The 13,773-nt window shown below is 46.9% G+C and overlaps 1 protein-coding gene and 1 pseudogene across 8 annotated transcripts in view; both read right to left on the reverse strand.

Moving 5' to 3' along the window:
• The window catches only part of SPIDR (scaffold protein involved in DNA repair), a 393,663-nt gene that overhangs the window by 74,762 nt on the left and 305,128 nt on the right, over positions 1 to 13,773 (reverse strand). For 7 of the 8 annotated variants that reach the window (XR_016388575.1, XR_016388574.1, XR_016388573.1 and 4 more), the window contains exon 11: positions 1,658 to 1,798. The exons of the other annotated variant lie outside the window; for it this stretch is intronic. Coding sequence is in view for 4 of the 7 variants with exons in the window: in XM_022556901.3 (XP_022412609.1) it covers positions 1,658 to 1,798 (141 nt within the window). In the remaining 3 variants the exon portion in view is untranslated. The remainder of the gene's footprint in view (positions 1 to 1,657; positions 1,799 to 13,773) is intronic. 8 annotated transcript variants of the gene reach the window in all.
• LOC115803733 (U6 spliceosomal RNA) lies at positions 3,151 to 3,251 on the reverse strand (annotated as a pseudogene).

Genomic DNA, 13,773 nt, shown 5'->3' on the forward strand with positions numbered 1-13,773 from the left:
AAATGGATGGGTTCCAAAAGTCTGTAAATGAATTATTCAGAATAGTCAGTGCATTTCCCGTGGAAAAAACATTTCCTATGGCAATGTTGTACACAGTAGCAAGGCTTCCAGTGTAACCCACAAAAACCAGATTAAACATTAGGTACACATATGGCTGTATAGCATCACGGTAGCAAAGCATGTACTTTATAGAGCAAAGCCCCTGGACCCCTCCTGGCTCTGTCAGTCCCCAGGAGTATTTCCCTGGAGTTGGGTCCCCCAGTCACCAGCAGGAAGTACGTCCCCAGGAGTGGACTCCTCTGGCCTGCAGGACACCAGGACACGTGCCAGCTGGAGGGGCTCCACTGAGGCGCCCGAGATGGGGAGCCCCAGTACCCCGGCGTGCTCAGGTGCGAGGCTGGTGCCGAATGTATGTCAGGGAGGTCTACACGGCCCCGGTGGGGTTAATGCCGTCAGGCCAACGCCAGAGCAGCACCTCACTTACCACCACTACACACGGTCTTTCCAGATGCCTGTGATTCTGAAACTGAGGACTACATGGGGTTCAGCCTTCGAAACGATAAGGTTCATGTGACCCACTTAAGCTTTCCAAATATCTGGGCAGCTCCCTCCCTAATCCATAAGGCAATTACACTGTAACACAGCCTCCCTTCTGTAAGCAAAAGGAAGCATTTGTTACCAGCCGAGTGTACATGAATCAATGCAGGGCTCACAGGGGGTCTGTCCTTCAGGAAAACAGGGTCCTGGGTGGAGCCGCCACTCAGCGGCACGTGAGAGACAGATGTGGCACAGGGCGAGGGCGGGGCCGGGGAAAGCGGCTGCTAGTCACGAGACACGCGGCGGGCGCTCACAGTTTGGACGGAGCACGGCCCGGAAGGGCCGGTATGCAGACCACTGGACTAGGAGCAGCGCATACGCCCCACGCCCAACGGCGCCTCCCAAGGGCTCCTCCCAACGGCTCCTCCCAACGGCTCCTCCCTCCCGCACTGTTACAAGCTCAGACGTTGCTCTAAGTAAGACAGTAGCATTAAGACAGCTAAAATTACACACTGCTTGAGGAAAGAGGCTATGATGAGAGAAACCCAAATTCACCGTTTACACATTCCCTATATGACTGGATCGTTCCACCGAAAAGGTTTCTTCTGCTTCCTAATTCATAGATTAAGATGCTCACTGGAATGGAACAACCCACGCTGGGGCCAGATCTATGTACCACCGCCACCCAAAACACCGAGCGCGAGGAGCCACGAAACGTGACAGAAAACAAGCTTTCTTGCTATGGAAAGCAAAAAACGTGACAAATTAAGACTTTTGCTTAACGCTTATAAAGTGCCTTTTCACTCAATTATATTTTCACTTACATAAACGGACTCATGCAAAGCTGCCTTATTACTACAGATAAGGAAAAAGAAAGAAAAAACTTTAAAATACATATATATGACATTTTTAATCCTAATTTTAATAAAATTGTGAATCACTAAACCTGCATAATTATTTTTGTTGTCAATGATAATTTTTCTTCCATAAGTACTTTATGGGCTCCACCCAACTCGTGGCCTTGTCTTAGAGGCAGACTCTAGGATCCTAGTTTATTGTCTTTAAAAATGAAATTACAGATGTTACTGTAGCAAACTGGATGCTACTGTGGTGTCCTCACCTTCCTCTGGTGACCTTTTGCAGAACCTTCATTCCCGCCAGCCTGCAGGACTTGCCCTCCAACTCCCTGTCCTTCAGGACGGCGCCCTCCGAGTGCACCTCACTGAAGAGTCCGAGGGCATCTTGCACGAGAAGGCAGACTCTACAAAAAAGGATCCACATTTGCTCTTTTAGGAGACAGTTTTTGATTCAGTACAGAGACCAGAATTTCCTTCTCCTTCACTAGAAATCCACTGTAGATCCACCGTAGAAATCTACTTCCATTTAAAACATTTCAAATTATGTTTTATCAAACACTAATAGTCAAAGATATTAATAGGTATTCCTTGAAAATTATCACCAAAATGTTGCTAGCAATAACTTTTCTAAAATTTACTTCATCAGATCTATGGAGAAAAAAATACATTGAAATCACATACAATTATTACTATGGTCAATTCTTCTTGCAATACGATATTTTATACCCAAGAACACCAGGAAATATCCCTGACTGCTCGCGTGATGCCCATATGGTTTTAGTCTGTTCCGGAGCGATATGTAGCAGGTGGTACCCAGAAGAATGTCCTATCTATCTTAAATATATTAGTCTTAACATTTCCATATGTGTGACATTATTTAATATGTTGTAGCTATAAGGCATTTATATAGTACAAACTCATTTCTCATGGTGGACTGGAAAAAGAAAATTTTACACAAAGAGTAGGGTTCTGTGGCTTATAATTAGGTCTGGATCAAACAAGTGAAAAGCTAGAATACTTCAAAATGAAGATGAACAACGGTGGCCTTTGGATTTTACAAAAATGAGGAGCTGAGTTGCCTAAAGTAGAAAAATTAATGTTCAATCCTACTGACTTAACCTCAGGATTTAAAGGTCAAAAAGAAAGTGGGATGTAAGTTATTTGTTTCTTCCAGAATTCTGAATATTGTCCCACTGCCTTCTAGTCTTCCACTGTTTCTAACGAGAAGTCCCTTGTTACACGAGGAGTCACTTTTCACTTGCTGCATTCAAGACTTTATCTTTGGCTTTCAACGTTTTGACTATGACGCATTTGGGTATGTCTCTTTTTAGGTTTATCCTACTACAAGTTCATAGAGTTTCTTGGATGTGTAAAGTTTTCCAGTCCAATTTGAGCCATCTTCAGCCATTATTACTCCAAATATCTTTTCTGTTCCCTCCCCCACTCCCCTGCCCTTCTGGCGCTCCCATTACATGTGTATTGGTGCACTTAATGGTGTTCCACATTTCTGAGGTTCTTCATTCTTTTCTCCCCTTAGAATATTTATTTGTCATTTGTGAGATTTCCATAATAGTGCAGAGATAATCATGGTATGTTTTAATTCTTCATAAAGACTAAGTTATTAAAAAGTCTTCACAAGCATTTTTTTAATTGCTAAAATACTCTGCAATCATCAATTTGAGATTAAGTTTTAACATCCTATTGAAATTACAATCCTCTTTTCTTGGGGAAGAGTTTTAAGTTTGACAAAGGGCTTACAAATGTGTAATGCTTCCCAAATCTGCATGTCATGTGCACAGGGGCTATGCTACTCTCTGTATGTTCCAATTTTGGTGTAAGTGCTGTCAAAGTGAGCACTTTTCATTCTGTCTCTCCTTCGGGCTGCACTAGCTCCATTATTCTAGATCCAAGTCCATGGATTCTTTCTTCTTCCAGCTCACATCTACTGTTGAGCCTATCTAGTGAATTTTTCATATCAGTTATTATACTTTCCAACTCCAGAGCTTCCATTTGGTTCTTTCCAGTTTGTGTCTTTTTACTGATATCCTCCTTTTGATTAGACTCTGTCATCTACACACTGTAATCTGGAGACATGGTTCCCTCTGCTCTCTGAACGTATTTACAATGGCTGTTTTAAAATCTCTGCTAAGCCCAACAAGTGGGCCCTTCAAAAGCGGCTTCTATCATCTGCTTTTTCCCTCATGTATGGGTCCTGCTTCCCTGTTTCTCTGCAAACCTTGCAATTTTTGGTTGACAACTGGGCGTGCTGGATAGTAAATTGCGGCAACTCTGGATCCTTGACTCCTCTCCGCCAAGGGTTGATGATGTAGTTTACTCACTTGCTCAGTGACCTGTCTGAACAGCTCTTCCCTGCAGGCTCTGATGGTCCTGCTCAGACTGCCTTCTTGTTTTTATCTTTTCACATGGCTACCCAGAGGCTGTCCCTAGGTCAGCGAAGCCACTTATTAGTGAAAGGTTGTGCTTGAGCATCCTTAGCCAGTCAGACTTTTAATCTTTACCACTGGACATGTGTGTCTTGGAGGTTGATCTCATAGTTCAAGGAGTGCAGGTTTTTGCCCTCATCCCTCTCCTTTGGCCAGAGCTCATATTTCCCCTCCCTAATCACACCTGTGAAGATGTGGCCTTGGGCAGGTCAGACAGCCAGACCTGTGTGTGATTTTAAAGTCTGGCTTCCCAGAGTTGCCCCTGGTTCAAAGCAGCCAACTGTTCATCTAGTGTGGTTGGAGGTGGTCCTGAGGCCCTTCAGGGAAGTGAGGCTCGTACCCCAACCTTCCCATGGGGGCCGTCAGTGCTCCTGAGAGCACACCCTTCCTGTCTCTCAAGTCTGACTGTGATTCCAGGAGGGCTCTTGGTGGTCTCTTTTCCCTGATTCTCTCTGCTAACTTTTCATTGCTCTGTCCTTTGCTTGTTGATAAAGAGTCAGGAAATTACAAGCACTCTCTGAACCTCTCTCCACCAAGATCCTCATTGTTTTCAACAACACTCTTGGGCATGGAATTCTCCCGCCATCTCATGCAGCCCTACAGAGCTCTTCTTCTTCACCATAACCTGTCTCCCTCTGGGCAGTGCCCCCTTTGCCTGGACTGACACCTCTGCTCTAGAGTGGGTGCTGAGGGTGGGGGTGGTGGCGCTGGTCTTCTAGGCTAGCCTCTCTGTGTGGTGCATCTACCCTGTGGCGGGCTGGGGTAGGACAACTGGGCCAGTATTCTTGGCCCACCACACTTGGGGTTGAGCTTCTGCAACAGGGGCCTGAGGATAAGGGATGCTAGTGGGCAGCCCTCCTAGAGTGAAATGTGCCCTGGACTGGGAGTTGAGGGGAGGGGGTTGTCTTCTTGACTGCACTCCCTGGAGTAAAGCCTCAGAGTAGCAGTGGTTGCGGGGGGGCAGTCAGGGCTCAAGGGCCACAGACTCACTGTTCTTAGTGAGATTTATCAGATTTTCTTGGTTCCACTAAAGGAATGTTTCCCCATTTGCTGTATGCCCTTAGGACAACTTCCAGAGGCTTCACATGATTGTTTTTTACAGCTTTCTCCAGTTGAAACTCTGCGAAGGGGAGAATCCACTGTGTAAGTAGAGATCCTCTGGATAGTTAGCATGCGCCGTGTAAGAAAATATAATGGCTCTATAGCCATTATTTACAGGTTCTGAGAGTATCTGGAAACTCTCTGAGTTTGTAGACTTACGTGTGAGTTGTTCTTTTTTTCTTAAAAGACATCTTGATTTGCTTGAACACAAGAAATGAGCCGAATACAAAATTACTGGGTCAGACACAGAAGCGCTTGATGTAGCGAGGTCTAGAGGGCTGCAGAGCCTCAAAATCAGTGTCACAAGATTTTGAGTAACAGTGGCACATACGGGGTTGTCAATGTACCCCAAACAGTGCCCTGGCCTTAGGGGTGTCTATTTATGTGCTAAACACAGCAGGACTGCTGTGGGCCCAGGCCTGTGCAGGTGCCCTCTGAACCTCCCTAGGGAAAGGCCTGGCACAGGTAAACACACAATCACAGGCTGTGGGATTACAGGAGGGAAATAACAGACAGCCTGTGAGAAAGCACTGGGGTGGAATGGCCTGGCCAGGTGGTTAGGGAAGGCTCCTTACAAGAGGTGATCTTTAAGCTGTGTCCTGAAGAAAGAGAAGCCCACCCTGCACAGGGCTGAAAGAAGCACACTTAGAGGAGAGAGCACAGCACACACAGAACCTGGGATGGCAACGAGCCTTTCCATGTTTGAGAAGTTGAAAGAAGGCTGGAAAATAATACAAAAGAAAGAAAAAGAAGACAGGGGGAAAGTGGTAATAAGGGGAAAGACTATGTACTATGTGGGTATTTCCATGCATTGCTCCTGATTTAAAATCAAAGTTATGTTTATGAAAAATTAAAAACTCGAGGCACTTGTAAAGGGGCGGGATGGGGAACGGGGAGGAGGCAAGGGCATCTCCCTGGAGGGGTGCCTCTGCTGTGCGCAAAGGCCCGTGCCGGGGGCTCCCTGTGTGTGGGCGGAGGGGCTGCCTGGGCCCAGGTGGTGAACCGCTGGCCCGGTCCAGCCAGCACCCCCGCCTCCCGCCACGGGCGAGTCATGGGGGACACTAACAGGCGTTAGACCAAATGCTCCGTTTCAGAGATACAACCGCTGGCACAGGCAGGAGGCTGGCTTGAACCGTGCACTTTCAGAGCCTCGGCGGTCCGCGTGTGAGTTCGCTGCCCTAATCGATGGAAACAGGGGGCCTGCAAAGTGCTATTCACAGGCTGAGCTCCACTGGCTCATGTGTTTTCTTTAGTTTATAAAGTGTTAAATTTTTTTAAAAAAATTAGCAGCAAATATTAAGGGATTTTATATAAAATTCGTTTCCTGTTTTCCTAAGAAGCCTGCGGCTCTGGCAGTACTGGGTGGCCGACACTCATCGTCAGGCACCAGCCTGTCCGGTCATCATGTGGCCCCACCCGCCCCCCAGCCGTCACGTGAGTGCGTCCCGTTGGCCTCGGTCAGCAGGGGGGAGCGTGAGGGCAACATCTCAGGGCAGAGACTGAAGCACACAGTCTTGGGGGATGGACGAGGGACCGGAAGAGTCTACACTGGCCTAAGATTTCTGAAGAGGTGAGTGGAGTGGAGAATGAAGCGCAGCCCCGGGTGTGGGCAGCCCAGACGTGGGTCTCATTTCAGAGCGGAGGAGCCAGGGAATCCAGACCAGCCAAGCGACTTGAGCCGGGAGGTCACGGACAGAGCTGACCGACACGGGCCCGGGGGAGGACAGGGCTCGCCGCAGGGCACGGAGGGCTGGGCCTGCTCCTGCCCCAGCACCAGCCAGCTCCTGGCTGCCCGTCCCGGTCGACACCGGGGGCCGGCTCTGGACGCCACGTCAGTTACCTCGTCTGCGCCAGGTCAGACGGTTCCAGTTCCACACGGGAGGCGCTCGGGCCCCGCCCTGAGGTAGCAGAGTGGCCGAGCCCAGCAGGACACGCAGCCGACACGAGCACTGCCCCTAAGTATCCCTGAAATACTGGATGAGCTGCAGCCTAGCCACATGGAGAGGAGGAGACCCGACATTTTAAGATCACGTCAGGGGTCGGCGCTCACAAGATGGGGTCTCGGCTCTGGGAAGCAGGCTGGGTGCGTCCGTTCGCCCTCCGGCCAGGATGCCAAGGATCCCCAGCAACTCCACACCCCGGGCTGCTGGCGACGGGCAACCTCGGGCTCTGGCTTCAGGTGACTTTCCGCACATACTGAGCCCTGGTGCCGGGAATCCCACGCCTCGCCTGACAGGGACACTGCTGTCTTCAGAAGTGGTCAGCTTAGATAAACGCTAGACCAGCACAGAGAGAACGTCTCCAGGGAGGAAGGGGGATGTCCGTGGTTAAGAGTAAGAGCCTCAGAACTACTTCGCTCCCTGAGATAGAGTTCGCCGCTCAAACCTCTCGCAGTAACAGTCTGGCACGCGAACACCACTTATTTCAGATCAATGTTCCACCCACGCCTAAAACACTGACCGTCACCAAATAAAACCCCTCACCCATGTTCATGGTTTTCGGCACATGGTGCTGGGCGGCAGCGGCCTGGGAGGGGCTGCCCCCAGCTCTGCACGTGGCCAGCTGCTGGGAGCTTCGGCTCTGGAACCCTTAAATCCAGGCAACTTTATCTGCTCGGCACCTAGCGAAGAGCCTGCACCTAATCTGCGCTCAGCGTCGTGCTTTCCTTCACCCACCAGGCAAATCCACTTCGTTACAAACACACTTAATCGACAAGAAGGTGGTTTTTTCCCGTCACATCACTTGTCAGCTCTCCTGAGCCCGTAGGAGGTGTGTGCACCTCTGTAAAAGGGCTGATCTCCTGCGTGAAGGGGCTCAGAGGAACGTGCTCGAAGCAGCAGAGGGCCCACCGCCACAGACGTGACGTCGTCACTCCTGACACCAGCTTGTGATCCGCCTCGTGGTGCCGTCCTCACCACCCAGCTCCCCAGTTTCACGGTAAGTAAAGCTCCTCTCTGGGTAAAGCGATGGAGAATCACCAACACCTCGCGTGGCCCCAGAGCCCACGGCTGCAGCGCCTCGACTCCGTGCATTTCTGAGCCACGAGGGTGAGGCTGGAAGAACTGACTAAAACTGACGCCAAGTGAAGCCACACTCCACAGCACATGCCCAGCAGCATAAAACAATACAGATAAAAGAGGTGCACGGTTCCATCCGGCCAGGCCACATCACGATGCAAGTATAAAGTCCACCGTGCAGTTAATGTTTATCTTTAAGAATGCTTCCTTCCTTCTCTTACCAGCTGAACGCCTCATCATGCTAATTAAAGAACATTTTAAAAATTCTAAAAATGCATGTATTGTTAGGCTGTGAAAGTACCAGAACAAAGCACAAGAAATAAGGAAAACAAAACTGTTGATTCACAGAGGGGGTTTTAGTGAGACGATAATCCCTCTTTGAAGCTTTAAATGCCCCTCCCCAACTTTTCAAAAATATTTACTTTCCCTCCTTTCATTCATTGGCTCAATATCATAGATATATAAATTAAGAAAAGCAAGAAAGAAGCAGCGAACATGGGTATGTGTGTGCGTGTGTGTCTGTGAACGCTTGTGTTCCGAGAGAGAAGCAGGCGAAGTGACATGTGGGATGTTTACACGAGTCATGGAAGCAGTTCTGAGCAGTCCACCAAGAATTCCCGGAATCAGAGTCAGGCCTGGCTGTTTTATTCTAGGTCAGTGTCAACCGAAGCAGCCTCTGAAGATCAACAAGGATCTTTCTCTCCATGTTATAAGCCCTTACTAAGCCCTAATCTAAGGAAGAAACAGAAGAAATTCGAGGATGAAGTGAGAAAAAGAAGCAGGAGAGAGAGAAAGGGGAAGAGAGGCTAGGAGGGGAGCTTGGACCTGACCCCGAAAGGGAGGAGAGGGCGAAGAGCAGGGTGCGCGGAGGGGGCAGGGCCTTTCCCAGCTCCAAGCCGCGCGCAGACGGGAAACCAGATACAGCAGGACACTGTGTCCTCCTGAAAAACAAGCAGACCACGCTCCTAAAGTAAACAGCTAATCCTGCTGTTTATCTTTCTAACATGAGATGTGAGCAGGATGATCTCTACTGCACAGAAATGGGGTTTTTATTCATTAAAAAAATCATATTTTCTCTTTGCTAAAATAAAAGCGTGACACGGAAACTTTCTAATACCAGTGAACAAGGAGTTAACAGTCGTTCTTTGCTAAAACTAACTTAACTAAAGGATGGCAAGAAGCCTGAGAAAGGCCTTTTCCACACTTACACTTCCTCTTTATTTTTGGAAAATACTGCATTGCTGAAATTAACCAAACAACAAACCCTGCTGCAAGCGTGGTCTTTTAAGGAGGACACAAATAATGTGGACATAACTGTGGCGTCCTGCACTTGGACTGTGGTTTTACCACTCCTGGAGATGAGACTTGACTGGGACGAGACAAGTCAGAAGAGGACGTTTTATACATTCATACAAGTTTGCCTCCAGAACAAGTTTTCAAAGATACATAGCTACTCTTACACATTTTTGTTAATTGAAATTTCGACGGAGGGAAGTGTAGATTCACGTGCAGGTGTGAGACCCTCACACACTCTGCCCCTTTCCCCCAGTGGCACACTGTGCCCTGACACAGTAAGACATCACACCAGACACCTCACAGCTGCAAGCACCACCTGGTTCAGGTCTCACCCACCCCACTGGTGCGTGCGTGCGTGCGTGCGTGCGTGTGTGTGTGTGTGTGTGTGGTGCTGTGAAGTTTTATCACCTGTGGAGGATCCTGTATCCACCGCCACAAGGACCCCTCAGGCTGCCTTTTATCACGCACCTCCCTCTGTCTCCCTACCCTCCATCCCCAGCATCTAGAAGCCACTAATCTGTCTTCCATTTCTAAATGTGGCCACTTTTGAAATGTTACAAAACTGGAATCATCTAGTATATGACCTCTGGGTTTGAGTTTTTTCCCTCAGCACAGCTCCCTGGCAATAATCAAGCTACTACACCTTTTATTTTTATAACAGCTTGAGACCTAACTCACATACCATAAAACTCACCCAAATAAAAAGACTGCGGCAAAATGCACATGAAATTTCCAGTTTCACCATTTTCAAGTGTATAATTCGGTGGCGTTAAGTACACGCACGTGTTCTGCAACCACCAGCACTATCTAGTCCCAGAATATTTCCCTAAAAGGAAACCCCAACCTGTTATGCAGCCTCCCTGTTCTCCTCTCCCCCAAGTACCTGGCAACACACCCATCTACTTTCTGTCTCTACGGATTTGCCTGTTCTGAATATGTCACATAAGAGGAATCATGAAAGTTGTGGCCTTTTGAGACTAGCTTCTTTTACTCAGCATAACATTTTCAAGTTGCATCCAAGGTGTAGCAGGTGCCAGCACTGCATTCCTGCTTGTTGCTGAATAATATTCCACTGTATGGATATGTCACATTTTGTTTATCCATCCATCAGGTGATGAACATTTGGGTTGTTTCCACTTTTTTGCATTTATAAATAATACTGCTATGAATGTCAGTGCAGAAGTTATGTAGATATATGTTTTCAATTTTCTTGGGTTTATACCTAGGAGTAGAATTGCTGGATCATGTGGTAATGCTATGTTTAGCTTTTCGAGGAACTGCCAGGCTGTTTTCCAAAGTGTCTGTACCATTTTACCAGCCAGTATGAGGGGCTCCAATTTCTCCAAATCCTTGTCGACACTTATTATTGTCTGTCTTTTTTATTACAGCCATCCTAGTGGTGTGAAGTGGTAGCCACTGTGGTTTTGATTTGCATTTCCCAGATGGCTAATGATGTTGATTACCAAGTGACCATCTTCTTTGGAGAAGTGTCTATTCAAATCCTCTATTTTTTTTATTTGGGTTATCTTTTTATATTGAGTTGTATTAGTTTTTATATATTCTGGATACAAGTCCCCTATCAGATATGTGATTTGCAAAAAGTTTCTCCTGGGCTTCCCTGGTGGCACAGTGGTTGAGAGTCCGCCTGCCGATGCAGGGGACACAGGTTCGAGCCCGGGTCTGGGAAGATCCCACATGCCGCAGAGCGGCTGGGCCCGTGAGCCATGGCCGCTGAGCCTGCGCGTCCGGAGCCTGTGCTCCGCAACGAGAGAGGCCACAGCAGCGAGAGGCCCGCGTACCACAAAAAAAAAAAAAAAAAAAGTTTCTCCTGTTCTCTGGCTCGTCTATTACTTTCTTGACAATGTCCTTTGAAGCACAGAAGTTTTTATTTTGATGAAGCCCCATTTATGGATTTTTCTTTTGTTATATATGCTTTTGGTGCCATAGGTAAGAAACAGTTACCTAATATGTTATGTTTATGAAGATATTCCTATGTTTTCTTTTGAGTGTTATAGTTTTAGTTCTTAGGTTTAGGCCTATGATCTATTTTGAATTAATTCTTGTGTATGGTGTGAGGCAGGGGTCAACTTAACTCTTTTGAATGTGAATATCCAGTTGTCTCAGTGCTTTCTGTTGGAATTACTATTCTTTTACAGATGAAATGTCTGTCTCCCTTGTCAAAAATCAGCTGACCATAAATATAAGGTATTATAAATTTTAAAAGAACATATACATCATGCCGGTGATATCTAAAAAAATAATGAAGTATATGAGTGTAGGTCTTAAAAAGAAAGAAAGAGTCTGAACTCACCAAACGAGAGGATTTAATCAGAGTTTTGGTCTATCATTAGCCAAGAGTTGTGTAAATGCATCTATTCTTCCCAGGATATACAGACTAAAGTTGCTGCTATATTTATTTAGGTCCAATGAGTACTGAGCAAGGGTAACTGGCCAGAATCGCCTCTAATCTAGTTCTATTACTTTACCATCATCCTGCAGAGGACTCCTAAAGCTCTGTGTCTTCTGGTCCAAACCTGTGGCTCTTCCTGTGTGTTCCCTCTTTGTGTAACTGGGCCCCGCCATTCTCCCGGTCACTCTCTCTTCCAAAACTTGAGAGTGATCTTTTTTTCCGTTTTTTCCACATCCAGTTGCTGCAGCCAATCCATCTGCCCCATATTTATCTTCTTAACATCATCCGTCCTTCTCATTCCTGTTTTGCTGTCTTGTTCTGCTTATTACATGGATTAGGCAGGTGTTTCCCAACTGACCTTTTAACCTCATTCTTCCCTCTAGCCACTCCTGCAGGTTGCTGCTAAAGTAATCTTTCTTAAGGGACAGAGTTGGTCATGTCACTCAACTAGTCACGGGCCTTCCACGGCACCCCAGTGACTCCTGCGTGTCTCCGGATGCATGCATGTGTGAGTCCAAGACCAAGCTCCTGCAGCCTCAGCCCCACCTGAGACCTGGTTCCCATTCCTTCCTCTAAACGAATCTGATGTTCCCTACCACCCCACTTGTCTAAGGACGCTCATTTTTCAAAGTCAAACTCAAATTCCATTTCTTTCACGATTTTTCTCATTCCATAGTGTAAACAATTCTTCCTTTTTCTTTGTATGCAAAATGGTTTATTTTTTGCCTTTATTTTAGTTTCTATCACATTCTACTCTATCTTATAAAAACTTGAGTAGATCTCTTCTCTCTCCTTTTTGACTGGAAGTTTCTCGAGGATGGGATCATACTTTTTATTCCCTATGTACCCATCGCAGCCCTTAGCTGTGCATTATACATGATCAATATGTGCTTGGTGCACTAAGTTGAATTAATTGACAGGCATTTATTCAGGATTTGTAGGAACAAAAGGTATAAGAAGTAGCTCCTACTCTTATGGACAACAATCAGTATTAAGATGCTTTATACAGGTAATTTACAAGGTGAGATCTTTACACTGCTACAAAGGATAGGAGTTTTAGTGTCCTGGTCAAGTTCTAAATTAGAACGAGATAAACGAAGGGAAAAAGGGATCTTGGCTAAGAAAGTTTTTACTCAAAATGTGCCAAATCAACTGAACAGCCCTGGGGAGACTGTGGTCTCGTTTTCTCTCATTTATCCCCTAATCACTCTCAAACGAGGGTGATTTGGTATTCCCACTTTTCCATGGCCATCCACCACTGAACCTGAACAGCCTAGGGTCTGTGACTGAGCGCACAGTAAGGAAGAAGGAGCCCAGGTGGGGCACATGTTTTGGGAGTGCCGAGGTAAGTCACACATCTTACGGCTTTCCCTGGATCGCCACATGGCATGTTGACCAACCAAGAGTCATCACAGCCTTTCTTAACCTGGGTTCTCTGTGGGGGACGAAGCCCTGACACTCTAAGACTGCACTGTATGCAACAGATCCGACCCTCCTGTGCATCTAGGTGACACTAGTTACGTGCAGACTCGGGAGGAAAGAGAAGAGTCTGGAATATCCTCAGGGTTCTGTGGTTCAAGCGAGGGAGCCAGCTGAGAGTCAATCAACCTGCATCGGGCCTCATGACGCAGCAGGAACAGCATACTCATTCTTAGATGATGGGCTTCTGAGTCAGGGTTTCACACTAGAAGCTGACTAACTGGCCTAGAAACCAGTCCCGTCTAATGCAGCAGCTTGTAAATCATCTGTGTTTGTGAAGCAGAGGTACATGTTCTACCTGCTCTGACCTTACCAAATAAAACACAAACTACCTCGGCAAAAGGCATCCATGGAAGGCTTTCTTGTTTCTCAAAGATCAATGTTGATTTTGTAAGTTCTCAATCCTAAGAACACAACATCCATGACTGAGCAACAGAAAATTGTTTTAGGATATTTGATATTGACATAATTTCAATTTCAAAGACTAACCACATTCAGTTTACTGTACTCAAGAAAGCAGACGAGGGATCACTTTCAGAAGACAACTTTATTCCAGAGGGAAGGAAGGTGCTCAGGTATGAATCCACCTCGTGGCAGGACTGTGAGCCACACCTGGCTCTCCTCCCAGCCTC

Source organism: Delphinapterus leucas, chromosome 17 (assembly GCF_059928025.1).
Source record: "Delphinapterus leucas isolate spDelLeu-1000000601 "Yukka" chromosome 17, BTC_Dleu_Yukka2, whole genome shotgun sequence".
NCBI classification, from domain to species: Eukaryota; Metazoa; Chordata; class Mammalia; order Artiodactyla; family Monodontidae; genus Delphinapterus; species Delphinapterus leucas.